General features: G+C 48.1%; 13 protein-coding genes; 4 read left to right on the top strand and 9 right to left on the bottom strand.

Annotated features, from left to right (window-relative positions):
- Positions 1-509: 509 nt before the first annotated feature.
- On the top strand, positions 510-1,593 carry FFUJ_14030 (uncharacterized protein; the record flags this gene model as incomplete). XM_023581343.1 has 3 exons in its annotated part: positions 510-569; positions 623-1,158; positions 1,212-1,593. 3 exons carry the CDS (start codon positions 510-512, stop codon positions 1,591-1,593), a joined length of 978 nt encoding a protein of 325 aa, XP_023434054.1.
- Positions 1,594-2,254: 661 nt separating this feature from the next.
- FFUJ_14031 (uncharacterized protein) lies at positions 2,255-2,641 on the bottom strand (the record flags this gene model as incomplete). Its single annotated transcript, XM_023581342.1, has 1 exon — positions 2,255-2,641. The coding sequence occupies one exon, from the start codon at positions 2,639-2,641 to the stop codon at positions 2,255-2,257; it is 387 nt and encodes a 128-aa protein (XP_023434053.1).
- Positions 2,642-3,648: 1,007 nt separating this feature from the next.
- Positions 3,649-5,262, bottom strand: FFUJ_14032 (related to beta transducin-like protein; the record flags this gene model as incomplete). The annotated part of the gene is made up of 1 exon (XM_023581341.1): positions 3,649-5,262. The coding sequence occupies one exon, from the start codon at positions 5,260-5,262 to the stop codon at positions 3,649-3,651; it is 1,614 nt and encodes a 537-aa protein (XP_023434052.1).
- Positions 5,263-5,631: 369 nt separating this feature from the next.
- FFUJ_14033 (related to putative tartrate transporter) lies at positions 5,632-7,314 on the bottom strand (the record flags this gene model as incomplete). XM_023581340.1 has 4 exons in its annotated part: positions 5,632-6,688; positions 6,736-6,901; positions 6,948-7,098; positions 7,147-7,314. 4 exons carry the CDS (start codon positions 7,312-7,314, stop codon positions 5,632-5,634), a joined length of 1,542 nt encoding a protein of 513 aa, XP_023434051.1.
- Positions 7,315-8,105: 791 nt separating this feature from the next.
- On the bottom strand, positions 8,106-9,089 carry FFUJ_14034 (related to dihydrodipicolinate synthetase; the record flags this gene model as incomplete). Its single annotated transcript, XM_023581337.1, has 1 exon — positions 8,106-9,089. One exon carries the CDS (start codon positions 9,087-9,089, stop codon positions 8,106-8,108), a length of 984 nt encoding a protein of 327 aa, XP_023434050.1.
- Positions 9,090-9,406: 317 nt separating this feature from the next.
- On the top strand, positions 9,407-11,105 carry FFUJ_14035 (probable CYB2-lactate dehydrogenase cytochrome b2; the record flags this gene model as incomplete). XM_023581336.1 has 5 exons in its annotated part: positions 9,407-9,548; positions 9,599-10,140; positions 10,195-10,658; positions 10,707-10,915; positions 10,963-11,105. The coding sequence occupies 5 exons, from the start codon at positions 9,407-9,409 to the stop codon at positions 11,103-11,105; spliced, it is 1,500 nt and encodes a 499-aa protein (XP_023434049.1).
- A 409-nt stretch (positions 11,106-11,514) lies between these two features.
- FFUJ_14036 (related to nucleoside-diphosphate-sugar epimerase) lies at positions 11,515-12,477 on the bottom strand (the record flags this gene model as incomplete). Its single annotated transcript, XM_023581335.1, has 1 exon — positions 11,515-12,477. The coding sequence occupies one exon, from the start codon at positions 12,475-12,477 to the stop codon at positions 11,515-11,517; it is 963 nt and encodes a 320-aa protein (XP_023434048.1).
- Positions 12,478-13,225: 748 nt separating this feature from the next.
- Positions 13,226-14,368, bottom strand: FFUJ_14037 (related to neuraminidase (sialidase); the record flags this gene model as incomplete). Its single annotated transcript, XM_023581334.1, has 1 exon — positions 13,226-14,368. One exon carries the CDS (start codon positions 14,366-14,368, stop codon positions 13,226-13,228), a length of 1,143 nt encoding a protein of 380 aa, XP_023434047.1.
- A 233-nt stretch (positions 14,369-14,601) lies between these two features.
- FFUJ_14038 (related to aryl-alcohol dehydrogenases) lies at positions 14,602-15,886 on the top strand (the record flags this gene model as incomplete). XM_023581333.1 has 4 exons in its annotated part: positions 14,602-14,628; positions 14,736-14,790; positions 14,848-15,228; positions 15,300-15,886. The coding sequence occupies 4 exons, from the start codon at positions 14,602-14,604 to the stop codon at positions 15,884-15,886; spliced, it is 1,050 nt and encodes a 349-aa protein (XP_023434046.1).
- Positions 15,887-17,012: 1,126 nt separating this feature from the next.
- Positions 17,013-19,202, bottom strand: FFUJ_14039 (uncharacterized protein; the record flags this gene model as incomplete). XM_023581332.1 has 5 exons in its annotated part: positions 17,013-17,695; positions 17,744-18,792; positions 18,838-18,950; positions 19,000-19,098; positions 19,152-19,202. The coding sequence occupies 5 exons, from the start codon at positions 19,200-19,202 to the stop codon at positions 17,013-17,015; spliced, it is 1,995 nt and encodes a 664-aa protein (XP_023434045.1).
- Positions 19,203-19,807: 605 nt separating this feature from the next.
- Positions 19,808-20,530, bottom strand: FFUJ_14040 (uncharacterized protein; the record flags this gene model as incomplete). The annotated part of the gene is made up of 1 exon (XM_023581331.1): positions 19,808-20,530. One exon carries the CDS (start codon positions 20,528-20,530, stop codon positions 19,808-19,810), a length of 723 nt encoding a protein of 240 aa, XP_023434044.1.
- Positions 20,531-21,764: 1,234 nt separating this feature from the next.
- FFUJ_14041 (related to dehydrogenase) lies at positions 21,765-23,228 on the top strand (the record flags this gene model as incomplete). Its single annotated transcript, XM_023581330.1, has 1 exon — positions 21,765-23,228. One exon carries the CDS (start codon positions 21,765-21,767, stop codon positions 23,226-23,228), a length of 1,464 nt encoding a protein of 487 aa, XP_023434043.1.
- A 71-nt stretch (positions 23,229-23,299) lies between these two features.
- Positions 23,300-24,500, bottom strand: FFUJ_14042 (uncharacterized protein; the record flags this gene model as incomplete). XM_023581329.1 has 2 exons in its annotated part: positions 23,300-23,913; positions 23,969-24,500. The coding sequence occupies 2 exons, from the start codon at positions 24,498-24,500 to the stop codon at positions 23,300-23,302; spliced, it is 1,146 nt and encodes a 381-aa protein (XP_023434042.1).
- Between the last annotated feature and the right edge of the window lie 809 nt (positions 24,501-25,309).

Raw genomic sequence — 25,309 nt, 5'->3', positions numbered from 1 at the left:
AGGTACGTAAAAAGAACAATGATTCAAGGTAAATACCACTCTCTACCATACAATCTCATCCCGCTGAAGCAAACAACGCACTATCCATAAGCGACTCAAATAAGAATAACACTGATTCAAGAGCTGATGAGAAACTGGTAGTAAAAATTGAAATAAGAAATATATTATAGCACTGGCTCATGATGGTGATGGAGATACGATTCTTATTGCATTTGCCTACCCGGAAGAACAATTGATATCTAAAATTAGGTGCTCGTTGGACCTGCATTACCCCTGAAAAAACAGCAGGGTCTATGGAGAGACTATTGAATCTGCTAGCTACATCTGCTCAAGTAGCGCGCCCTAAAGCCAATAGTTCCAGCTCGGTTGGCTGTCAGCTCTTGAGGAAGCCTAACACGATAATAAAGAGAACAATTCGCTCTTTTGCTTCTTCTAATTTCTTTCTCTTTGCTTGCCACTTGTCAGTCACTCGTTTTTAATTCCAGTCGTTCTTTTTTAGTCTGTTCGCGATGCGTGTTACTACTACCTTTGGCTCTCTAATCTTGGGCGCGGGCCTCTGCGCCGCTCGCGTAAGTGCCCTGGAACGCCCCCTGACGCCCCAAGTGGAAGCTTACAGTTTTAGGCTTGCGCCCCTCATCCTCGGCCGACAACGACATCGTCATTCAGCAGCGAAATTGGCACTACAACGGCTGGAGGCGCCGCCACAACGACTACTTCTCAAGAGGCTCTAAGTATTACCGACTCGACGTCAAGCATTGAGTCCTCGGTCACTGTGGAGACTTCTACAGCCGACTCCGCCACTACAGAGCATGAAACAACTACTTCCAGCTTGACTTCCCAAGAGGCCTCGAGTGTTACTGAGTCTCAGACCAGCGTTGAATCTTCTGCCACCACGACCGATGGCATTAGCTCTTTTACTACCATGCTCACAACCACGACTGCTGTCACTTCGCAAGAGACCGAGACCTCTACAACCGTCGACGAAGCCACGAGCACTACAGCCGAAGCCACTACGACTACAGCTGGTCCTCCCGTGATTACTAACCTCGCCGTGAATGGTGGTTTCGAAGACGAGACCATCGATCCTTGGGTTGTAGAAGGAGCCTCTCCGGCAGTCTACCGTAGCCAGTTTTGGTGCGCCGAGGGCAGCAAGTGTCTGTACGTATTATCAAAACTTGAAAACCTCAAGGATGCATACTAATTTCTCATAGGCAATTGCCTGGAAACTTTGCCAATTCCGCCAAGGTTTGCCAGAGCGTCGCAGTCGAGGCGGGCTTTGAGTATACTTTCAAAGCGCAGGTCCTCCAGAACTGCATCAAAGAGTATGGCTCAAACATACTGGTCTGCGATGACAACATCAATACCACTGAACTGTCCATTGATGGGGTATATGACTCCGGTAATCATGGCATTGTTGGGTATAATACCTACAACGACTTTTCTTACACCTTCTCATATACCGGCCCGAGCATTGACTCTACTGATCTTTGCATCACGATCACGCAGAACCAAGGCCTCGGCCCTGTCTTTTACCTCGACGGCGTTTCTTTCACGCGTGGACAGGCTGTGCCTATTCCTGACCCTACGGAGTAAGGGTTAATAATAACATTCAACATTGACCAGGCTACATGGGTTTATTTCTCTTAGAGGTATGAAGGCACCTTTGGTCAGCAGTATGAAGTTGGCTAAGCTCCTGCACGTTATGTTACGTCGCGCTTAATACCAGTTACCTAGACTTCTTACACAGTGTACTGGCTTTTTTCTTCACAATTTCGGTAAACAAATTTAATAGAAGATATATATTTATCGATGAAACCCAAACTATTGTAAACGTACTTCCATGCCACTGTTATCTTCCGGCAGATACCGCGGCAAGAGACGTTAGAGATCCAGCTTAGGTGGGAGCGAGACTGTAGGAATTAATAGCCTTTCCTAAAGATGATGTGGTTGCCAAATTGATAAAATAACAAGGCCTGATTGACAGTTGGAGATTGGGACTTGTTTGATTTTGTTTTATTTTAATTTCTTAGTATTTAGTTGCGATAACCTTTCTTGAGCAGGCTTGATTTTGCCTGGGACATAACGGCAAATCGACGGCAAACAGCTGGATACACACGGCACTTTTAGAAACCAGAAATGTATCAGTGTATCCTCGTCTTCTTCCGGCTGAACCGGGGCATTACCATAGCTTCGCAGGACTCAAAGACCGATGCGTTGCGGGGACGGAAGCTTATGGTGTATCGTTGCTCCAAATTTACTCTTCCCCATCACGCATAGCATTCTTATAATCATCCTCAGACCCAAAACCAAGTGTCTCGGTGCGTTTTAAATAGGGCGAGTAATCGTCGTCGTCCTCAAAGTCTTTGGGGTCAAGATCCCAGATTGCTTCTATCATCCAAATGAGCCACTCGGGTGGAGGAGGCCATCTGCGGAAATACTCAATTCGCTGCTTTTCGTCGAGCTTCTCTTTTTGTTGCTCCCACCAAGTCCAATACATCATGATATAAGATTCACCAGCACCCATGCGCCACCCGATGCTGTATGGATGTTGTTTTGGAAACATGAACCAGGGTGGAGGAACTGCTCCGTGTTGCTCAACCAACTTGGCAATTTCATTTTGCTGCTCTGCAGAGGCGCTCATTATCTGTCAGTAGGGTAGAGAATAGGCCCAAGCAATATGTTAGAGGTGCGGCTCATAAGAATTGTGATATGTGTATCGCAATGTTGGCTGCGTTTGGAAGAGTAATAGGTCGGGAATAGTTTCTTATTCTTTTCGTGCGGGGTATTCCATCCTGATGTAGTCATTCCTTAGGATGATTCGACCCGGAAGGCTATTTTTCCGGCCGAAATGGAACGCGGCGCTGACTTCAAGGCGTTCCTCGTAAAAACGCGGAGCTGGTGTCAGAGTAGGATAAAAGTAGACAAGTTCTGCATCTGATCGCTGCCAGAGTGTCACTAACATAACCATTTATAGGTCTTATTAGCCATAAATATATCTTCTAGCTTTTATACCCCCGCCAAAGGTAAGACAGCGATACCACCAACAGATGCTTCAAGGCTCAATACACTCCTTATTGAATAAGCTGACCCATAATTATTGCATCCGTCATATAGTCAATCTTGAGTGTACAGCCGTTCTTATACTCAACCTAGCCGCACTTCTTATAAGACCCGTCTTTATGAGTCATCTGGTATCTCTTCCACATATCATAGCCCTTCATCTTACAGCTCTCACCTTCGAGAAAGACACCACAGCCAATCCCGGCAGACTTACCGCAACAGTTTCCATTAACATGGTCCTTCCTAGTTACAGATTATTGATACTCCTGTGTAATGTCACCTTTGGTTTCAACTTACTCTGTGCTAATGAACGCTTATCTCGGAAATAGGGAACCGGATATCAAGAATCCTTGGTTGATAGCGGAAAAGCGTGATAAGAATGAATGTGTCGTTATTGAATTTCGCGACTTTGTGAATTTCTTTATCCACCTCAGGCGTACAAGACTTCGTTAATCGGTTCTGGCCAGAGGTATTCTGAGTTTATAGGTCATTTAGTTACGCACCATTTCATGTTCCAATGTGTCACATCAACATTAAAGAGACATCATATATCAGCGACCTTATTTCTAAACCTGCGTCTTTGTCTTACTATAGTCCCGTCATGATATGCACTTCTGTGCTATTAGTCCCAGTTTCGCTCTTCCGAATCCCTACTAAGTCCAGTCTCCCATTGCGCGTCCACTCGGTGACCATGAACTCGTACATGCCGAGAGTGTCAAGGAGTGGTATTTCCGCGTGCAGCATAAAGTCCTGGTAGGTCGAAGCACCAGAGAGCACATGCAATAGAGAGTAGCGATTGCTATCGTTGCTCTTCCATACCACAACCAGATCTGGGCAGCCGTCAGCGTTCCAATCTGCGACGGCAAAGTCGAACGCATCATCAGTTTCATGCAAGCAAGTGCCTGTTTGTAGAATGAATTTCTGGAAGCCTGACGCCCCGGAAAGTACGTGCACTTCGGTGCTGTTGGTGCCCGTGCTAGATTTCTTGATGGCGAATAAGTCGGGCTTCCTGCCAGCGTTCCATCTCCCCATTGAGAAGGCCCACGTATCGTCAGTCTCGTGCAGCGCGGTCCCGGTATGTAGAATGATGTCTTGGAAATTAGAAGCGCCTGAAAGGATACAGACCTCGGTGGTCTTGGTATCGGTGCTGCCTTTCTTGATGACGACGAGATCCAAAGTCTTGTCACCGTCCCAGTCTGCCAAGGCGAAATCATATTGTGTCGTCGTTGTCACTGGCACGCCAATTACTGTTTCTGAGATGTATGTCCTGAATAGTGAAGCTCCAGAAAAGACGCTGAGTTCAATCATGCTGCTAGTAGTGTCTCTCGACTTGACAGCGACCAAGTCTGGACAGCCATCTCTGTTCATATCTCCCATAAGGAATCTGAACCTCTCGTCGGTCTCGTGCAATGCTGTACCCCTCTGCAAGATGAAATGAAAACCTTCAGACCCAAAGTTCCTTGCAGACTCTTGAATCACTCTTTGAAGTCGAATGAATGCATTTCTCCGTCCCTCTCCGTATACAAGCGGCATATGTACGCCAAAGACTCCCAGTAAGGAGTATGCAGCGTCCTCCTCACGTTTGGTTTCACGGCCTCTTGCCCATGACATTCGCTCCTCGAAACCAAATCGAGAAAGAGGGCTTCCTTGCAGAGCTTCCGTATTAATTCCCGTGATATCTTCGATCTCCTGTATCATCGATTCTCTGTCTCCAAGTCGTTCACCTTCCAGGGAATAAAATTCGACACATGACGGCGCAACGAGCTCTTGAAGCGTCCAGCCTCGAGTAAACCAACGGCTCTGTCTGAACGCTGTCTCCCACGTCTGATGAGGGAACAGGGAGCTTCCGACGGAACCGTTGATTGACACATCGGAGAGGTAGACGTAGCACTTATCTGCGTCGCGGTACCAGTGGTACATGGAATTAATTGCCTCAGAAAGCTCTGCGCTGCTTGTTTTATCGATACAGCAGGTATCTATCCAGAAGAACTGGATGTTATCATTTGCACTTTGCTTCTCGCAGAACCGAAGCTTCTGATAGCCAAGCTTGTTCTTCCCTTTACCCTCAACCATGTCTTGAAAGGTCACCTCTTCAGAGTCCTTTCCCCAAGTGTGCGAAAGAATGGTATAGGGCGGAATGTAATCGCCAACAAAATCAGCTAGGCGCAGTTCGCCATCATTGGCAACCGTAAGAAGACGCATAATAGTTCTTAGAGGGCTGTAGATTCAGGAGTAGGTCAATGAGATGGCAAGGTTCAGATAAAAGAAGGCTGAGGCCCAGGCTGCAGGATCTATCTCTGCTGACATCCTGGGTAGATAAGTGCATATTTCCTGACATGTCAGCGGCATAAGTGCATACCTGCTTATATCACTGCTTCGAAGTGCATAGTCCTTCATAAGTGCATAATTTTGTTTCGATATACACTACTCAATAGGTAGTTCGGATTAACGCAGTAAATACTCCTCTTTAGCCATTACCCTACTGATTTCACCTCACTGTGCCAAGGAGCAAAGGCTTGGCAACTTTTATGAATTGAAGTATGTTGAAAGCATTCCTTATCACTACTTCTACTACAGCTTGTACTGGTATAGGGGGCTCTTCTCGCCCATGATCTCGAGTTCCTCCTCTGTGTACTTGCTTCGAACCTCAGCCTCGCTGATCTTCGACCGTTTCTTGTTGATCATGACTAAAGCAGTCTCGAGGGTAACAGCGGCCAAGATTCCTGCCACGGCGAATCCAAGCGATGCACCATATCCCGTCGTGTATTTAGGCTTCTCCTTGTCGATATAGATGTAGCTGCCATAGATACCACCAATAGTACCCGCGCAGGTAACAAAGCCAATGCTGATGGCGCGCTTCGTCGGGTTGAGATTATTGTCGATATTCCAGGCACTGGTACCCGGCAAGATGGGATACATGCCAGCGCAAGCGAGACAGACTGCGAAATAGCACACTCCGAGGTTCTGAACGATAAACTCGGCCTTCGTCATGAGGATAGAGAAGGCAATGATGATGCAAAGCTGAGGACCAACGATGAAGGGCATTCTCCACTTATGCTTATCAGCAAATCGAGCGAGGAGGTACGACGAGATAGCTCCGCAGAGATAAGGAGGAATAGTCATGAGTTGGGCGTTGCTGGATGTGAAGCCCATTCCCTTGACTATAGAGGGCATGGAGAACTTGAGACCGTAGTTGGGCGCGGCATTGGACCAGGACATGATCACGAGGAGATATGCCTTCCAGTCCTTGAGAACCTCGAACAAAGCTCCCTTGTCGAACGTCTTCTCGCGGTATTCGCCTGAATTGGTGACTCTTCGCGAAGCTTGGCGCAAAACGAGATATCGCTTCTCTTCGTCGGTGAGCCAGTAGGAGAGAGTTGGTGAATCGATGAGTAAGAACCATGTAGCGAAGGACATGACGATTGTAAAGATTCCCTCGATGAAGAAGATCCATCTCCACCCAGTCTGGCCACCAATTCCGTCCATTTTAGCGATGGCGTAAGCGAAGAGGCCGGAGAAAGCACCTCCAGTGGCGGCGGAAGTATATAGAATTGCGACTCGGGTTTGCGTCTCGTGGGGGAGGTACCATTTCGAGATGATGAGGATAGCGCCGGGGAAGAAGCCAGCCCTGGTGATGTTAGCAGATACAAGGTATAAAGGCGGGTGAGTACACACTCAAAGAGACCAAGGAGGATACGAATGGCGCAGAGTTGGCCAAAGTTGTGAATCAGACCAGTGCAGACCACCACGATACCCCAGATGAACATGATGGTAGCCATGTACTGAGAAGGCTTCGCGAACTTGTTGAGAATCATATTGCTAGGAACCTCGGCGAGGATATCTGCCCAAATTAGAATTGTCCGATATCACTCCAGGGCTGGACATACAAGGAATAAAGTAGATTGAGAGCGCAATGTTGTACTGCTCTCCATTCATACCAAGATCCGGGAGCATCCCCTCGATCTTGGCGTTTCCGATATTCGCTTTGTCGATATACGTGACGAGGTAGAGAATAGCCAGCATCGGCATGAGTCGCCACTGAACAAGTCAGATCTTGTCTGCGCAGAATGAAGCCAATCAACTTACATCAATCTTTGCCAAGACCTTCTTCTTCTTCTCCTCAGGAAAGTTGGCAACAAACTCCATGTCCTCAGCGGACAAACCACCATTAGTAGCCGCAGTGTTGGCGTGATCGAGATGAGAGGCAATAGCCTCGACATCCTTCTCATCCGAGATAGAGTTCCTCAGAGCCATGATCACAAACAGAAATTTGCAAGTGTTGAAGGTGCTGTTTGATCCTGGTGATTAGAGTATCACTGGATTGACGAGTTTTCAATATCGGGGATATCAAGTCCTTTTTATGGGATTAAAACTTGGCATGGGGAGTGAATGCGGGGTATGGGGTATCGAATCTGGGGGAGAAGGACTAGCGCGTTTAGAGTTCTGAATGAGTCGTGCTTGGAGACGCACTGATAGTGTTGGATTGGAGGGGAGGATTAGCTGGCCAGTAGGAGGGAAGACCGAGGGAGATGGCCGCCCGCTTGGTGATATCTGTGCCACCCAAGACATCATCGAAAGATGATTGCAGCATCAGTGCAGGAAATGTGATCATGTCGGTGTCGGTTATTTGGCCGATTATTGTGCTGTTCACTAATGTTTCTTTCGCGATGGCTTGTGATCTTACCATAAGCGTTTAGGGAACAAATGCGAAAGACAGACCATGTTCATAATGAGATGGCGATGAGCTACTGCATCGTGATCGGTCAACTGCAATAGACTCTAACGGCCAGGCCGCCTCGTTAAACAGGTTCACCGAGCCTGAGTTTGTTTTGAAGATATCTACAGGCAGGGGAGTTACGCGTATGCCTGTTCACGGTGCGTGCCGTTGTCTCACCACTGAGCTTGGATCCAGACAAGGTCTGGGCCCAGGGATTGTCACATCAGGCGTGCATCGATAAGAATTACTCACGACAGCTAACCAGGAGTGATAAAACAGTAAATTTCTTTTGTTCAGGGATCCAACAACTATGGCAATAATACACAGTCTATGGCATCCTCAATTGCTTCTCAGCATCCGCCAGAACACTCAGTGTCTTGACCGTCCACTCCTTAGCCTTATCATCGAGTGGCTGATACGGTTTCCTCATATGCCACGCTGTCTCATTATCCAGCCCAATCTCCTTACCCAAGAAATGCCACGCCCCATACTTGGTATTGCTAATACCCTTCTTACACGCCCACTCAGCGTGAGCGACCAGTCCTTGAAGCTTATTCGCCTCGTCAATCTTGCCCGCCTTCCACAAGTCATAGACTCCCGCTGTACTCGACGGGAAAATGTTACCCATCCCTGTAACGCAACCGCTTCCGCCACTGTGCAGCGTGGGGAGGAGATAATCGCTACTTCCACCATAAACACCGAATTGCTCATGGGAGAATAGCGCTGTTAATCGAGCGAGCTTTCCAACGTTTCCGCAGGTCAACTTCACCGCTACGATATTCGGCTCAGAAGCCAAGGTAGCTAGTTGATCAGAGTCTAGATCAATGCCAGATGTAACAGCGGGGAAGTTGTAAATAACAATGGGTATCGGTGAAGCAGCCGCAACCTCTTTAAAGTACGATACTATAGCTTGGCTGGGTAGTGCCTTCGGCCAGTAATTCGGCGGCAGAAGCAGCCCAAAGCCAGCACCCGCCTCCGCGGCATCTTTGGCGTTCTGGATCGTCTCTTGTGTGGACTGTGCTGAGATGCCTGCCACAATGGGGTAGTCAGGTCCACCGGCTGCAGAAGCGGCCTGTACGGCTGTCTTGATGATGGCTTTGCGCTCTTCTCGCGAGAGGAGAACTAGTTCGCCATTCGTGCCGAGATAGACAAGACCATGCATGCCTGCCTTGATCAGGGCTTGACATTGGGTGTGCATTGCTTCATGGTCTACTTGTTGAGTTGGGTCGTCTGCTTTGTAGAGTGTGACGACGGGGGTGTAGACTCCTTTGGGGAGGGGCTTTGCCTTTGCTTGGATAGTGCTGCGCTCCATTTTGACGACTTGACTAGTGAATGATAGAGAACTGATTGTGTAGTGAAGACTTGCTTGATGCAGTAATCGTCTATGCTATCTCCGAGCTCTTAAGTGCACCAAAACTCCAAGGCCCAATGCGGGGTTGAACGCCCGGAGACATTCCCGGGGGCAAAAACAGCCAATGGGAGGGTTCTCCGTGACCCATCCCGATAGTTGGCATTTCCGGGCTGTACACAGCTTGTGGAGATAGTAAATTGCAGCGTTGGTGTTTAGCTTATTTTCAAGGTCTACAGCTTGTTTTGTTCTCGGAGGTTCAGTCAACACTATCGGCAATCATGGAGACATCAATTGAGACGAGAAGAGTGTCTTTGAACGACTTGAAACAGCATAACACCGCGAGTGACTGCTGGATAGCTGTCCATTCCAAGGTCTGGGATATTACACATTTTATTAATGAGCATCCTGGTGGTCCAGAAGGTATGTTGAGCAATCTTGGGGGTTGTGGCGAGACTAATCGTGATGGGTAGTGCTGCTGAATCTCGCTGGTTCTGATGCCACGGAACTCTACAATGATGTCCACGCGCCTGATATCATCGAAGACCTTCCAAGTGAGAAATTAATCGGCCTCCTCGAGGAATCTGCAATTACTCGACCGATCCCTAAAATTACCGATATCGATCCCGTACCGCCCCCAGCATCACGAACACAAACGAACGAAGCCCTGTCGACACCAAAAACCAAAACAATCCCACCAATAGACGCGATATTGAGCGCTCCAGACTATGAAAAGGCAGCGCGAGATTCGCTCTCCGCCAAAACATGGGCGTTTTACTCGTCTGCTGCAACGGACCTTGTCACCTACGGGAAGAATAAGGAGCTGGTGCGGAGAGTCATGATCAGGCCTAGGATCTTGAGGAATGTTTCGCAGGTGAACTACAAGGCCAGTATTCTCGGTTTCGATAGTAGTGCGCCCTTCTTTATTTCTCCTGCTGCTATGGCAAGGCTTGCGCATCCCGATGGAGAGCTGGCGCTTAGTCGGGCTGCGGCCAACGAGGGCATCATCCAATGTGTAAGCAACCCCGTGGATCAATACTCAAAGCTCTCTAATAATGATGCATCATAGATCTCAAGTAATGCCTCTTTCTCGCTAAAGTCAATCGTCAAAGCCGCTCCACCAACACAGCCTTTTTTCTTCCAGCTATACGTCAACTCCAACCACGAAAAGACCATCGAGCTACTCAAGACCGTAGGTGATCTTGGCGTCAAAGCAATTTTTGTAACGGTCGATGCGCCAGTACCTGGCAAGCGTGAGGCAGATGAGAGAGCTGCGCAGGAACAAACTGTCAAGTCGGCGATCAGTGGCGGTGAGAGCAGTAAGGATAAGAAGGGGAGTGGGTTTGGGCGTCTTATGGCGCAGTATATTGACAAGTCGCTGTGTTGGGATGACTTAGCTTGGATACGCGAGGCTTGCGGAGGATTGCCGATTGTGTTGAAGGGTGTTCAGACTGCGGAAGACGTTATTAAGGCGGCGGAGTATGGTGTTGAGGGTGTGTTGTTGAGTAACCATGGTGGACGATCGTTGGATGGGTCAGTGATTTCTTCTTTCAGTCACAAACTAAAGCTAATGTTTCCCAGTGCCCAAGCCAGTATTCTAGTCCTACTGGAACTACGGAAGAACTGCCCAGAAGTCTTTGATCAGCTGGAAGTCTACATCGACGGCGGTTTCGACCGGGGTTCAGACATCTTGAAGGCCATCGCCCTTGGAGCAACAGCAGTTGGTATTGGTCGGCCATTCCTATACTCGCTTATCCACGGCCAAGACGGTGCAGAACATCTCTGTCACAGTAAGTTCTCCTGTCTAAATTGCAGCGGCCAAGCTAACAAATCACAGTTCTTAAAGATGAGCTTGAGACTTCGATGCGTCTCTGCGGCATCACGTCGCTGAGTGAAGCGAGACCTAGCTTGGTGAATACGTTGGATGTTGATCATATGGTGGTTGGTAATGCGTACACGCGTCTCTTGTCGAAGTTATAGAGGGCTTTCGTAACTGAGAACAATTTGATAGCGCATAGATGTACTCGCCAAGTAGCATACGTAACCAATATTCTCGGCAAATCTTTCACTCTTGTTCCATGCTTTGACTCCTATTTCTAAAGCCTCAAATTGGCCTTGGCCTTACACAGACATTAGCTATTGCACCATTGTGGACCAGTTCCCAGCTCACGGCGTATCACTTGTATGGCTGACGACTCGAGTGCGATTAAAAAGATCTGGAACTATTAACAAGGTACGACACTTCCGCAGCCAACACTCGGATACGTGTACATTATCTTGCACGTCGGTCAGAACGGGCAAGCCGAGCATCCGTACACGGCTTGTTCTCCAGTCAATCATCACGTCACATAAACTTTCACTGCTATTGCAGCATAAATGTATTGATAGACTAATTCTTGGCAATCTTTGCATGGAACGCCTTGACAGCATCCAACGCCTTTCCATCGGCCTCAAGTCCAAGACCATAAGCCCTAGATACATCGAATTTCGCTGGCCAACTATTTACAATAGCCTCAATAGCCGGATCTCTCTTCTCTTCAATCTGCGCCAGCGCCTTCTCACCACCAACCTCCTTCAGAGCGTCCAATATCTCCTGCACGGTGACAGTGATGCCCGGCAGGTTGACCACTCTCGAGTCGCCGAACTTCTCCTTTGGAACGTCTTTGATCTTAATGAGGTTCTTGATAACTGTAGCAGGACTACAGACCCATAGCTCGAGGTCTCTGCTAACGGGTAGAATGTTGGGGACTCCCTGGAGAGACTCTCGGACAATGCCTGATGCAAAGCTTGATGCAGCTGCTGATGGTGCGCCTGGACGGACAATAACAGTGGGTAATCGAACGATACGTCCGTCGAGAAGACCACGACGAGAGTAATCATTTATCAAAAGCTCTACAAGCAATTTCTGAATGCCGTATGAACTCTTAGGCTGAGGAAGTGTGCCAAACTCTGTCACTAGATCTGTCTGACCGTAGATGGCGCACGAGCTAGCGAATACCACCTTCGTACCAGGGTATTCAGTTCGTAGCACGTCAAGGATACTTCGCACCGAGTCAACGTTGATCTTGAGTCCTAGATCTAGATTGGCTTCTGCACCACCGGACATGAGACCATGAAGGATGTATACGTGACTGAAACGGTTGGATAGCAGGGATGTAACAGCTGATGGGTCTGTTAGGTCTGCTTTGAGGGATGTGACCTGGTGATCTGCTCCTGAGGGAATGGGGGGTGTGATGATGTCGGTGAGAGTGAAGAGAGCGTTGGGCATGTCTTTGAGGAGACATGTGATGAGTTCTTGGCCGATGAAGCCACCGGCTCCGGTTATGAGAACATGATCTTTTGTTTGTGTCATGATGAGTATTTTTGTAAGGAAGTATTATGTACGCGTTGACTGTTTCTTGGAGTGCTCCCAGATACTGTAGTGCAAGTGGATATTATGTCTTGACCCTAAATATGCCCTTCTTTTTAACAACATTCTGACGTTGGCAATCTTTTGCATCGTCGCTCTTGATCCATTGTTTACACCTGATCTAGTTACCCTAGTGGCAAGCACTGAATGCATGGTCCGCTTGGTGCCCTCATGGGGCGGCGGTCAGAAATCCTACTGGTTGGGTGGAGGCACGCGGATATTGCACCAGTCTCGACCGGAAACCAGACCGAGCCAGCGCTGAAACGTTGAGTGCAAAATCGCAGCGAGTAACTAGAATTGGCCTTAGACCAATCTCAGATATGAGACAAAGCCGCGGAATGGTTACCTTCTAACGTAGGGTAAACAGGCTGGACTGGAGATGAGGCTTAGGGCATTAACAATGTATAACATTAAGATATAGAGGTGTACAAACAGGCGTAAAATTATGGTTTATCAGTAGAGACATAAAGTTATCCAATCCTATTTACTATGTTATGGAAATTATAAGAGAGGCACAATACCTTCACATCCTATTAGACAAGAGAGGCGTATGTGTAAAGCGCATGATGTGAGCTATAGGGTCTATCAACACAAAGTACAATAGAGGCGTACAAATCCCTTTAACTACGGTCTCTGCAGACACTACGTATAACAAGACTATCAGGTGATTTATATAATTCAGATCTATTTCTTAAGTGGAGCTAACCCATCCATCAACATCATGAATCCTCACATATTTAATATGCTGCCGATGCCAAGTATACGCCACATGCGCAACATCCCTATCCCCATCCTTTTCAATATAAATACTCGGATAACTCAATTCCCTATTCTCCTGTCCCGAAGAACTATTTGTCCCACAAAACCCATCTCCATCTTCAAGCACACGCTCTCTCCACGTCAGCCCCTCATCCTCCGAAACTCCAAGCGTCAACGTCTTTCTCGGCGTTCCCCAAATCGCATCCTTTCCTGTCTTGGTGACCTGATTGGGTCGCTTATCATCCTCAGGCGTGATGTCATCGTATAAGCCTTGTCTCTTGAGGGTATCGGCTGAGGCGTTGGATCTGTTGAAGACGATGGCGATATGGCCTGATGATAAGCGGGCTGCACAGATACCGCTGTTAGGGTTTGGGAGGGTTGTTGCTTTTGGTGTTTCCCAGTCGATGCCGTTTTTGGATGTTGAGCGGTAGACATTGTCTGCCCAGCGGCTGCGGTAGAATGCTACCCAAGATGATGAGCCAGATGCTGGGGGGAGGATGTTCATGTGGACTGAGCCGACGCTATCTGGTGCTTGCTTCTCCTTCCAAGTTGCGCCATTATCACCTGAGTAGAGAACGCCGGAGATATCGTCACTTCCAATCCATCTATGGCCAGGTTCTGTGCGACAGTAGAAAACTGGCAAGATCCAGGTACCGTCTCCATTAATGACAATGGGTTGTCTGATAAAGATGCCAGTCACGTCAGGCAGTAGCCGACTAGGCTCAGACCAAGTACGACCCTGGTCAGACGATGTGCGCTTCAGGATATAAGCGCCATCCTGATTACCCGCGTCTTGCGAAGTGTGAAGCAACCAGATATCCCCATTATTAGGTGCTCTGAACAAGACTGGATTTTGACAACTTCTATTCTCATCAAACGAGATCTTCTGCGGGGTAGTCCAAGACGATGAACCAGGCTCTAATCGAGACAGCCAGATGCTGATGTCAGGCAGTCCTTCTTGTGAACCACCAAACCACGTACAGAGCACAGTCTTGTCAGGGAGTTGCAACAAATTTGAAGCGTGCGATTGAACTGTCGCTGAAGGAATAGGAATAGTCTGAATATTTGGTGCCATGATGACTTGCGGGTATTGGGCTGATTGTTGATGCTGCAATGGGTCTTGTCTTTGGTGGTTTAAAACATCACCTCTTCAACATAGAATTTGTCTGCTTCCCCACGATCTCAGCGGATATTAGCCCGAACCTACACCCACTACGAATGACTCGCTGACCAATTGGAAGGATGGCCGATTGAATGGCGTTGGAGGTGAGGGGTTGATGATCTCGGTGGAATAATGCGGGGAAGGAAATGTTCGGCGATATCAGCGTTGGCGAGGTCGGCATGAAGATGACCCGTTGCCTCGAGCCGGGTAAGCAAATTTCCAACAGAGTAATGGCATAAAAGCGGCATTTAAAAACATAACAGAAACACCAGTTCAATAGTCACATCATCATCTCGTACCATCCTCACAAGTGCCTTCAGAATGGAATACGTTAGGTAAGCACCTCCACCGCCAGCCAGTCCTCTGCTAACAGCCCAGACTCGGCAACACAGGCCTCAAAATCTCAAAGGTCATCCTCGGCTGCATGACCTTTGGCTCAAGCTCATGGCAAGGCTCACCCTGGGTTCTCGACGAGGAAGATGGCCTGAAGCTTCTCAAAGCTGCTTATGACCAGGGCATCAACACCTGGGATACAGCTGATACGTACTCCAATGGCGAGTCAGAGGTCATCATTGGCAAGGCGTTGAAGAAGTTCAACATTCCTCGTCAAAAGGTCGTTATTTTGTCAAAGATCTTTAACCCAGTTATGGATGATGGTACAAGGCCTGCTAGTATCAATGATGGGCCGCTTGTGAATCAGATGGGGTTGAGTAGGAAGCATGTTTTCCATGCTGTTGATAAGTGTCTTGAACGTCTTGGAACCGATTACATTGGTAAGTCTGTCTTCCTTGATAAAGCAAGCGACATACTGACAGTACAGATGTCCTTCAAATCCACCGTCTAGATCGTGAAACACCCCCGGAAGAGATCATGCGCGCTCTACACGACGTCGTTCAATCTGGCAAAGTCCGCTACATCGGTGCCTCATCAATGTACACGTGGGAATTCGCCCGTCTCCAATATATCGCCCAATCCAAAGGCTGGACACCCTTCATCTCCATGCAACCCTTCTACAACCTCCTGTACCGCGAAGAGGAACGAGAAATGCTCCCCTTTTGTGAAGCCACAGGTGTCGGCGTCATTCCCTGGAGTCCCATCGCACGTGGTCTTCTCGCAAAGCCTTTGTCGAGCAAGAATGATGAGGCGAATCAGTCGATTAGGAGTCAGAGTGATAAGAAGACGGAAACGTGGTTTGCAGATGCGAATTTGGAGATTGTAAATCGGGTTGAGAAAGTTGCTGCTGATAAGGGGATTAGTATGGCCCTTGTTGCCACAGCATGGGTGCTGCAAAAGGGGTGTTATCCGATTTTGGGGCTGAATTCTGAAAAGAGAATTAAGGAGTCGGTGGAGGCGCTGAATGTCAAGTTTACAAAGGAGGAGTTGGAGTATTTGGAGAGCGAATACCGGCCAAGGAATATCCAAGGCATGTAGGCTTATGGTTTGGATAAAGACCATATAAATATTTGGGATAAATGCATAGATGGGAATCATTTCGCTTCCATCAGTTGCACAGGACGCATTGGAAACAGCAACCGCCAATTTAAATCAGCATATTGACTAGGCATTAACTGTACCCGAAAGGACAGGGATACTTATACTGACTCGTCAATTCTGTCGATATGATATAATAAGCCAGTCCAAAAGGTCTCGTCAGGCGCCAAATACTCAATAAAATAGATCTGACCCTAGGCTCACGAAGCTGGCGTTGCCAACCATACCCAGCTTACCGACGGCGATAGGCCCAAGAATGAGTCTCGGGTAGACCAAGTCACGGCCAATGACGACGTTTTCGGTCTTTACCGAAGACAAGAAGGCACAGGGCTGCGATTCATCACTTGTGGAGATTCAGAGGAGATAGACCGTGCTTCCACGGACAATGCTGTCCGTGACTTGGTTAACCAATGTGGCAATGGTCGTCAGGTTCAGTCTGGTCACCACATCTATTCTGTCAGAGGCAACGTGGCAGTATTATACTGCAACTATGTCACCATCGCCAACTCACCTCCTCCTTTTGGGGTATGGGGCACGCCCCAGGCTTGCTACGGCGACAGAGTCTGGAACATTATTGTCGGTGACATCAGCGGGAACTGCGGCTCGTTCAAGCCTGGCTGGAGCGAGGACGTTTGCTTTAAGCAGAAGAATTCTGTTGGGTACCACGAAGTCGGGGGGGATAGGAACTTCTGTGGCGAGGGGTACTTTCAAGGCTCTTTGAAGTTCTTGGTCATTTTGGAGAGGCGGTCAGATTTATTAGTGGGAACTGATGGAAGGTCCAACGAAAGCCGCGGGCTTCTTGTGCCGTTGGGTGAATAATCTGTTAAGCCTGAATGAATAGTGAGAGCGAAAGTCTATAAGGCAGACCGAGCGATGGTCTAGATTAGTTATAATATAGATGGAATCACTTCTCTCATACCAGTTCACAACCTATTCATGGCTATCCTAAGTGTGTACAGAGGGTCAAGAATAATGCTAAAGTTTCAGAGTATTTTACGAGGCCAAATTAGGTAGTGAGATACTGAAGTAGTAGGGGACTTTTAAGTTCCGTTCCATATTTCAACATTTAGATAATCTTTGAAGATCCTTCTGTGTTTGGAAAGATAGCCATTGACTGCATGTACCCATCGACATCAAGAAACGAAGGGTCAAAGCCAAAGATGGGTGATAGCCCAAAGGTCGTATCCCATGTTGGCATTGTGTTCCCATCAATCCCAGTGAACATATCGGGATTAGTGTTGTAGACATCTTCAAGACCTTGAGTGGTCTCATTTCCAGGCATCATCGATGAAATAGCATTCTGCACTTTATCCTGCACTCCATGCGAGGTCAATAGACTAGTCACAGTCTCCAGTCCTCTAATCATAAGATTCGCCAAATGCCACTTCCCCATGGACAAAGACCGAAAATGGCTGATTAGTCGAGTAATCTGATCCAGGGCTTGATCGCGTCTGAACAGGTTATCTCCGTATTTATGTGACACTTTGGCGAGGAACATGGCTGCGAATGCTGTCATGGAGAGAAGATAAGATGGGATCCCGACGATGCTGGTGGAGAGATCAGGGTCGGTGAGGAGGATGTCGATGATGGCGGATGCGGAAGTTACTGCCATTGAGGCTGTGTCGAGGAAGTGGCTGGGTATTTGGTTTGATTGGCCGCGAAAGACGTGGGAGTAGAGGTATAGCTGGGCGAGGTGGAAGTGGAAGAGAGCGCCTTTTCGTGGGAATGCTCCAATATTGGGATGGCCCTCTGCATCTTGTTAGCCCTGTATGTGTAAGAATGAAGCTAGAGACATACCGGGGAGCCGATCCGTCCACTTCGTGATCCACTGATCAAGCTGTCGACGATAGTGTCCAATTTGACCCAGATACAATCTAGGAATCTCCTCTCCTTTATCGGGGCCGAATAATCGTCGTATGTTCCGCAAGATACCCATCAATTCGACCTGACTCATGAGTCTTTCATCCTGGTCCGTAGCCAGCGGACAGTTGAGAATGCCTTCCCAGTCTTGCGTAAGCCAGTCGTCCTGGATAATAGCCGGCCTGTCATATAGAATAGCAAGGTGCTGGTCGCAGATATAAAGAATAGACCAGATACGCGCAGAGTCCATGGCTTCTTCGGATTGGTCCTTTATGGCTAGACTGTAACTGTTGTGGATATTGCATTCTGCAGCTCTTCTGATCGCATGACCTGATAATGTCCAGGATAAGTCACTCAGCCAATATGAGGCGATACTGAGAGCTCGGAAATAGTCTCTGTCGCCTTGTCGTTGCAGCATCGACTTTTCAGTCAATCGACGAAGTTCTGAATTGCAAATGCCATACACTTTATCAGCTGCGGGATCGTGAAGCGCTGCTATGGTCAGCGTGGCTGCGCATAGAATTGACGACTTTCGGCGGAGCTGCTCAAGGGTTTTGTAGGGGCATCCAATAGAGTAGATGAACCCGTCTAAACGATCTCGATAAACACAAAACAGCCGCTCAGCGTCAGTTAGTGAGATCTGTCCTTGAGAGATAAAATCATTGATGGCTTGACTTGGATTCTCATTCCCACTTCCCGGCGATCGAAGCGCTCTCATTCTAGTAAGAGTGTAGAGAGAATGGATAGGAGCGTGAGGAAGTCTATCATCTTCGGGCGTGAGTTTCGGTGAGTTGTCACACGATGGACCATAGTTGTCCTCCAGTTGAAGGGTTGTCGACTCTTGTGGTGGTGGTGCTGATGAATCTTTTCGCTTATTCATTCGTGATGTTTGTAATGGCGGTAATTCTGGTAAGCCCATTATACTTCTCATCTCCTTGACTGCTGTGTACATCTGGTCGAGATCTGATAGCATGGCTTCGGATAGCCTGATATAGTCAGCGAATTCTCACTATTATTAACTGTGTACATACTCTGTCTTCTCATCGATGATGGTCTGCAAATTCTTGCTCACGGCGCAGTTGCTCAGCTTCTTCTCTTTACACCGTCGACATGGTGGTCCAGCATCGTCCATAAAGCATTTGATCTAGATACGTCAGTCAATTCTTTGAATGAACCAGTGGGTGTCACGGTACCTTGTGCTTCCGACATGTTGTGCATGCCCTGATATGTCTCGAGATATGAGCAACGGGATGCTCCGAACTGGAAGTTATCGCCACTCGTTTCGGCGGAGGCTATCACTGATCAGCGCCCATGCAACCTGCAGATCAATTGCATAAAATCTCACCACACTCCCTTCGTACTCTTGCGTCGCAGTACTTCCGTTCCGTTTTGACATCTTGACTCTGTCGTCGACTTTTTCTAGCGGTTAATAATGACCCAAAACAAGTCCAAGTTACGCGGACTCAAAACGCGGGGGGAGTTAGTCAGCCAACATGACTCCTTTAACTAGAGCGAATATGGTAGGGATCTGTCGCTGGGGAAATGCGGGGGTTCACGGGGATATCGTTAGTCCGCGTTCCTGTCCGAACGAAACATACTAATAAATACAAGAATTAATTCGCTTTAAAATACTAAATAAGTCTTCAAGGTTTAAATTTTCTATCAATTATATATACCCTTTAAGAAAAAAAGACAAACTGAAGATCGTTAATTTAATAAGTTAATTACCCGCCCGACTGACAAGGGCCACCAGCTATTCGCTGCTGTCTTGTCGGATGCCATCAGAAAAATGGAAAACGTCTTCCAACAGCTATTGGATAACGGTGAAAATAATTCCTAAGGAGGCGGAAGCACATATGAGAAGCTGGCCGGCAGCGAAACCTCGCATCGAGCACAAGAAGGACTTACCACTGACCAATGACATAGGCCACATACTTAGAGATAAAAGAAAGATAGGCTTGATGATTATAATATAAAGCTAATAAAGGAAATATAAATAGTTTACTTTGAAAGCTTCTGGATGCAGGATGCGACTGCATCAGGCACATTAATAAAAGGACTATGTCCAGCATTAATCTCTTCAGTGTTAATGTCAACACCTTTGGCAGTCTCCTCCACCATCATTTTCTGAATGTGAATAGGGATTGCAGCATCCAAAGAGCAGTAAATATATGTAGTCGACACTTGTCGCCACCCTTCGTTCGTAAGGGGTGTATGGAAAACCTGGTAGCTATGTGGCTTCAGGGTCGGGACGACTGCCGCGACTTGTTCGGGAGACAGGTCATTATAGAAGATTTTCTCCGGAGTCGATGCTTCGACAGAAAGCCTGTCCTCCGCAATATCCCACCACGGGAGGTCTTGGCCCCCGAAGGCAGCGATAAGTGACTTGTCTTTCGGGATGATGAATGAGCAGCAGAGAACAAAGTGCTCAACAGCGCCGCCAGACCCAAAAGCGCCGATGGCTTCCGCTGAAGGGATGCCACCGTACGAGTGAGCGACGAGGATGACCTTTTGACCTTTAGAGGCAGCTTGCGATACAGCCTGTTGGATGGCTTTGACGTCGGCGGTGAAATCGGTAATGGACGGATCTGCACCGACAGAAGGAAGGTCTACGTAGTCGACATTGAACCCGGCCTGTTCGAGGATGTCGCCAACCGCTTTGAAGACTGAGGCTGGATGCCATGCACCAGGCACAAAAATGACACAGAAAGATGTAGGACTCATTATAGGTATATAATAAAAGCTATCAATGGTAAAAGGTTGGAAAAGGAAGATAAAGGGTTGGCAGTTAAGGCGGGGAGTCACCGAGAAGATATACCCTGAATTCCCTTATCAAGAATGGGTCTGGGCCGAGAATCGACAGCTATCTTCAGTCTGTATATTGAGCTGTTGGCAATATTCCGAGGTAAGTCGGGTAATGGTTAAATAAGTGTCGGGTAATGATTTAGTGTTATGTTGGGTACTCCAATATGGTTTAGTATTAGATACAGATGGGACACATACCTGCCTATTATAAAAAGAAATAGAAAAACAAAGGATGCATGTCGACTGGGCCGCCAATTTTAGGCTGTACGGACCTAATAGGGGACTTACAGGTCTGAGGATGATTTTTGCGCGCATTTCGGGATCAATCTTGGCCTACAGCCCAGGTCCACTAAAGTCTCTGGCCAGGTTTTATGATGTCACTGATGGCGACTAGACTCTCCGCAACGCTGACTTACTGACGCTCTAAGCCCTGGTCCGCTACAAACAGAAAAAGATTGGAGACATCTATCCTCGCCTGCCCTGGCTGCAGCACGCCAGAGATTGTCTACGAACATGAGGCAATCAATAGTAAATACAATACGCTGCCTGATTCGCGGACCATGTTCAAGAGCTGGTGACTCCAGTCTGATGGCAGCGTCGTGTTTCCCCCGTTTGCCCCGTTCCGAAGTGAGATTGATAATGCCAAATCTCCGGTAACATTCTCTCCCTCTAACATGTTTAGGCTTAACGAGGATGACGCCTATGACGAGGATGGTGAAGAGGTCCAGACAATGTGATTCAAGTTGACAAGTTCTTGAGGGTAAATGATGACTCCCTTCTGACCATCTAAGCCAGCTTACTTAGTGGCATAACGAGTTATATAATTAAGTCTAGATTAGATTATTTTCATTACTATTTTTGATAGATATTACATGTCAGCCTGCTGAATGACATTGAACTTCACTGCTAGGCATTCTGTCTCCAGTGGACTTTCAGCGCTTGGCCGGATTAGAATGGCTGGTGGGGCTCCAAGTAGTCAATAGGAATGAAGACCGATAGACACGGACCAGCTCGCGGATGTCGGATAAGAACCTGGTGCAACTGTCGGCTACCCTAAACTGAATCGGAAGACAATGATTATTTATCTCAATTGGCATCTACACCACTGCCTCTCAAGGACGATAAGCATCATAACTACCATCACTCCTCCATAATGGCACAGACTAATACACTTGTCTTGGCTGACGCCCTCTCATCGTTGCCCCAAGTCCCAACTTCTCATCAACAACTCCGCACTCAAACACGCTCCAATATCAAAAACCCCTCTTCACCAGCTCCAGTGCTAGTTATCCTCGATGATGACCCAACAGGAACACAAACATGTCACGACATCACTATCCTAACAGTCTGGGATGTCCAAAACCTAGTGTCGACATTAAAGCAGGTCGGGACAGGCAATGGCTTCTTCATCCTCACCAATTCACGTGCCCTTCATCCCCAGCAAGCACGTGATCTCATGATCGAGATCTGTACCAATTTAAAGACGGCCGCTCAAGAGACAAACCTCTCGTACGAAATTGTGCTACGCGGTGATTCTATCTTGAGAGGTCACTTCCCGCTGGAGCCTGAGGCCGTGGAGCATGTGAATGGCGCGTTTGACGCGTGGATTCTGTGCCCGTTCTTCCTCCAGGGCGGACGATACACCATAAACGATATCCACTACGTTCATGAGGGTGATCAGCTCATCCCTGCAGCTGACACGCCTTTCGCGAAAGATGCTACTTTTGGATATAAGAGCTCCAATCTTCGCGACTACGTTGTGGAGAAGTCCAAGGGGAAAATCCCGCATGACAATATCGACTCCATTGATCTGGAGACTATCCGTGTTGGCGGTCCCGATGCAGTTTTAAAAAAGATCATGCAGCTTCCAACGCGAAACGACACCCCTGTTGTGCTGGTCATCAACGCGGCAGCTGATGAGGACATCGACGTTGTCGTCACTGCTCTTCTCCAAGCGTCGCAGCAAGGAAAGAAGTTCCTGTACCGAACAGGTGCTGCTTTTGTCTCAGCACGTCTAGGTATCTCATCCATCCCGCCACTCTCAGCAGGACAGCTCGGGTTATCCAAAAGTGTTGGTGGTCTTATCATCGCGGGTTCATATGTACCCAAAACCACCGCGCAATTGGACTCTCTGGTTCAAAAGTCGGGAAGTAACCTGACGACGATTACGCTCAACGTAAAAGCGCTCCTCAAATCCGACGAGGCCGCGAAAGAAGATGTCGCAAAGGCAATTGACCTTGCATCACAGCACATCAGGAACGGGCAGGACGTTCTAGTCATGACAAGCCGGGAGCTCATCGTTGGCAAAGACGAAATTGAGAGTTTGGATATTGGCTCAAAGATTGCGCTGGCACTGGTGTCGTTCTTGCAGGGACTAGAACAGAAGCCTCGATACATTATCGCCAAGGGCGGAATTACATCTTCGGACATGGCGACGAAAGGATTGAGGATGAAGCGTGCCCTTATTGTTGGCCAAGCTGCACCTGGAGTTCCGATGTGGCGATGCGATGAGCCAGAGTCGAAGTGGCCAGGGCTAAACTATGTTGTTTTCCCTGGAAATGTTGGGCACAATGATAGTTTGTATGAGGTCGTGAGGCAGTGGAGAGAGATTGAGTAGGGTAACCATCACTTAAAAAAACACAGTGTGTCACTACAATCTTATGGAACGCATATATTATATCGCATGACCTATTCTAATCTTGGTGCTCTCCTCACTATCGCTACTTCATCCCCATCGCTCTGAGAAGAGCTATCATCCCTCGTAGTAGCCATCGTGAATGTTTCGTTTTTGTGGACATATATCCCACCGTCAACTTGGCCACTGTGATGGACATCATCAAGAGGGATGCGATCAGGAACCATAATAGCCCGAGGCGTCAATGCTGAGCCTTGGCCCCGACGACGCTGGGCACTTCCACTGCCGTAATCGGCGGGATCAGATCTACCACTCCTCGACGTCGCGTACTTCTTGATGCCTCGGGTAAGCAAGCCCTTGAGTGCCGGTAACGAGCCGACAACAAGAGCTGTTGCTGTTTCCACGGCGCCCCAAATAGCTAAGCCCACGAGATCGACCTGGTTTCCAACGATGACTTTTGTCATGCGAACAACGGCGACGCAGATGATGATTATACCCAGCGAAAACGCAATTCCGAGTCCAATCTTCTTCTTCCTATCGAGTTGTAAAGAGGGTAGTACTGCGATCGGGAGCGCCATGATCATGAGGTCCGTGACGACGTCGACGGTTGTTGAGAAGACGACATTAAAGGTCTGTCTCCATTGTTCTTGTGGGGAATCGCAACTGCCTGCGAGAAGTCAGCACATGATCAAAAGACGGGGAGCGTGAGCTGGTTGACATACCATGGAAGTAGTCGGAAGGCGGGCTGCAAGTAAGGACACTGCAGATGATGCACACGATGAGCGCTAAGGCTGCAAATACTGAGACTCCGTACCAACACCGACGGATGACTGGAAACGGCTGCACCAGTGTGTAGAACAAGGCCAGAAAGCTCGCTTTTACAGACCAGAGGATGATCCAGAACATCTTGATGACTGGGAACTGCCACCGAGTGATTTGGTTGCGATGGAACTCAAGCTCCTTCGGATCATAGGCTATGCGACCAGCCTGGAGGTGAGTCATATACCACAGAGATTCCATCTGCTCTGTCTGCAGTATAGCCATGGTGAGGGCACAGAGCCACGCCCATGTAATCCAGTAGTCATCTGCAAGAAAGCGTCGGTTCTGGTGCCATCGCACAAAGAGTCGTAGCGATACAAAGAGGGTCGCGATGGTGAAGCATGTCCAGACGATTATGACGAGTCCTTGGCGGTTCACCGAGCTCGCAGAGCCTGTGAGGGGAGCATCTGGGTCTGGCGGCGGAGGTGTCGACATGATGATGTCTTGGGTAGTGGCTTGCATGATGCATTTTGGGGATCCATAAGGCTACTGATATAGAGGAGCAGGAGTCCGTCGCATGGCGGCGATAAATGTATTGGCTCAGTAGTGATTGGACGTCGACAAAGACAGGCAAGGTTTAAACAATAGGACATCACGGCACAGCCGCATCACATCACACTGCATGTGAAACAAAAGAGATTTGTTCAAGGGGAAAATCTCTACTGGTTCTGTACATCGATGCAAATCGCTGATCGGATCTGATAGTCACAGAAGGCAATGCGATAGAGGTGAAGCGCCGAATTGGGGATATCTGTGGTCGATAGCTGAGTTTAAGAGCGGGATATTTTGTATTCTCCCTTTTTCTTTCGGCAAATAAATGGTTCTTGCGAGGTCAAGACGGCAATTGATCATTTCCGTACGAATTGGCCATCACAAGCATGAAATGCGAGGTACCTGCAGAGCTGACAGGGAACGTGAGACATTAGCATCGGTCCAATGACATTGTCTGCTTATTGTTAGTTCGACAAGCGAGAGAAGACAAGGGAGACAACAACTGCTCGCCTCCCTTCGTAATTGCTTTTCCATCGATCCACTTTGTCTCACAGAACTCAAGGGATTCTTAGCCACATTGCAGATCCTGCCGCTTACGATAAGCCCTACCGTCGTTTGCCGTGATTTACATTAATTGAAACGCCGAGTTTGGGGCAAGATGGCGGTTAGTCCCGCATCGGACTTCCTATAATGGACTCAGTTCCTATTTGGGACGAAGGGAGGAAAGACATGTCTCATGTTCAGCTGGTGTG

Source organism: Fusarium fujikuroi, chromosome FFUJ_chr08 (genome assembly GCF_900079805.1).
Source record: "Fusarium fujikuroi IMI 58289 draft genome, chromosome FFUJ_chr08".
In the NCBI taxonomy this organism is placed as follows: Eukaryota; Fungi; Ascomycota; class Sordariomycetes; order Hypocreales; family Nectriaceae; genus Fusarium; species Fusarium fujikuroi.
Note: the sequence above shows the minus strand (reverse complement) of the source record. Positions and strands in the feature narration are given on the sequence as shown.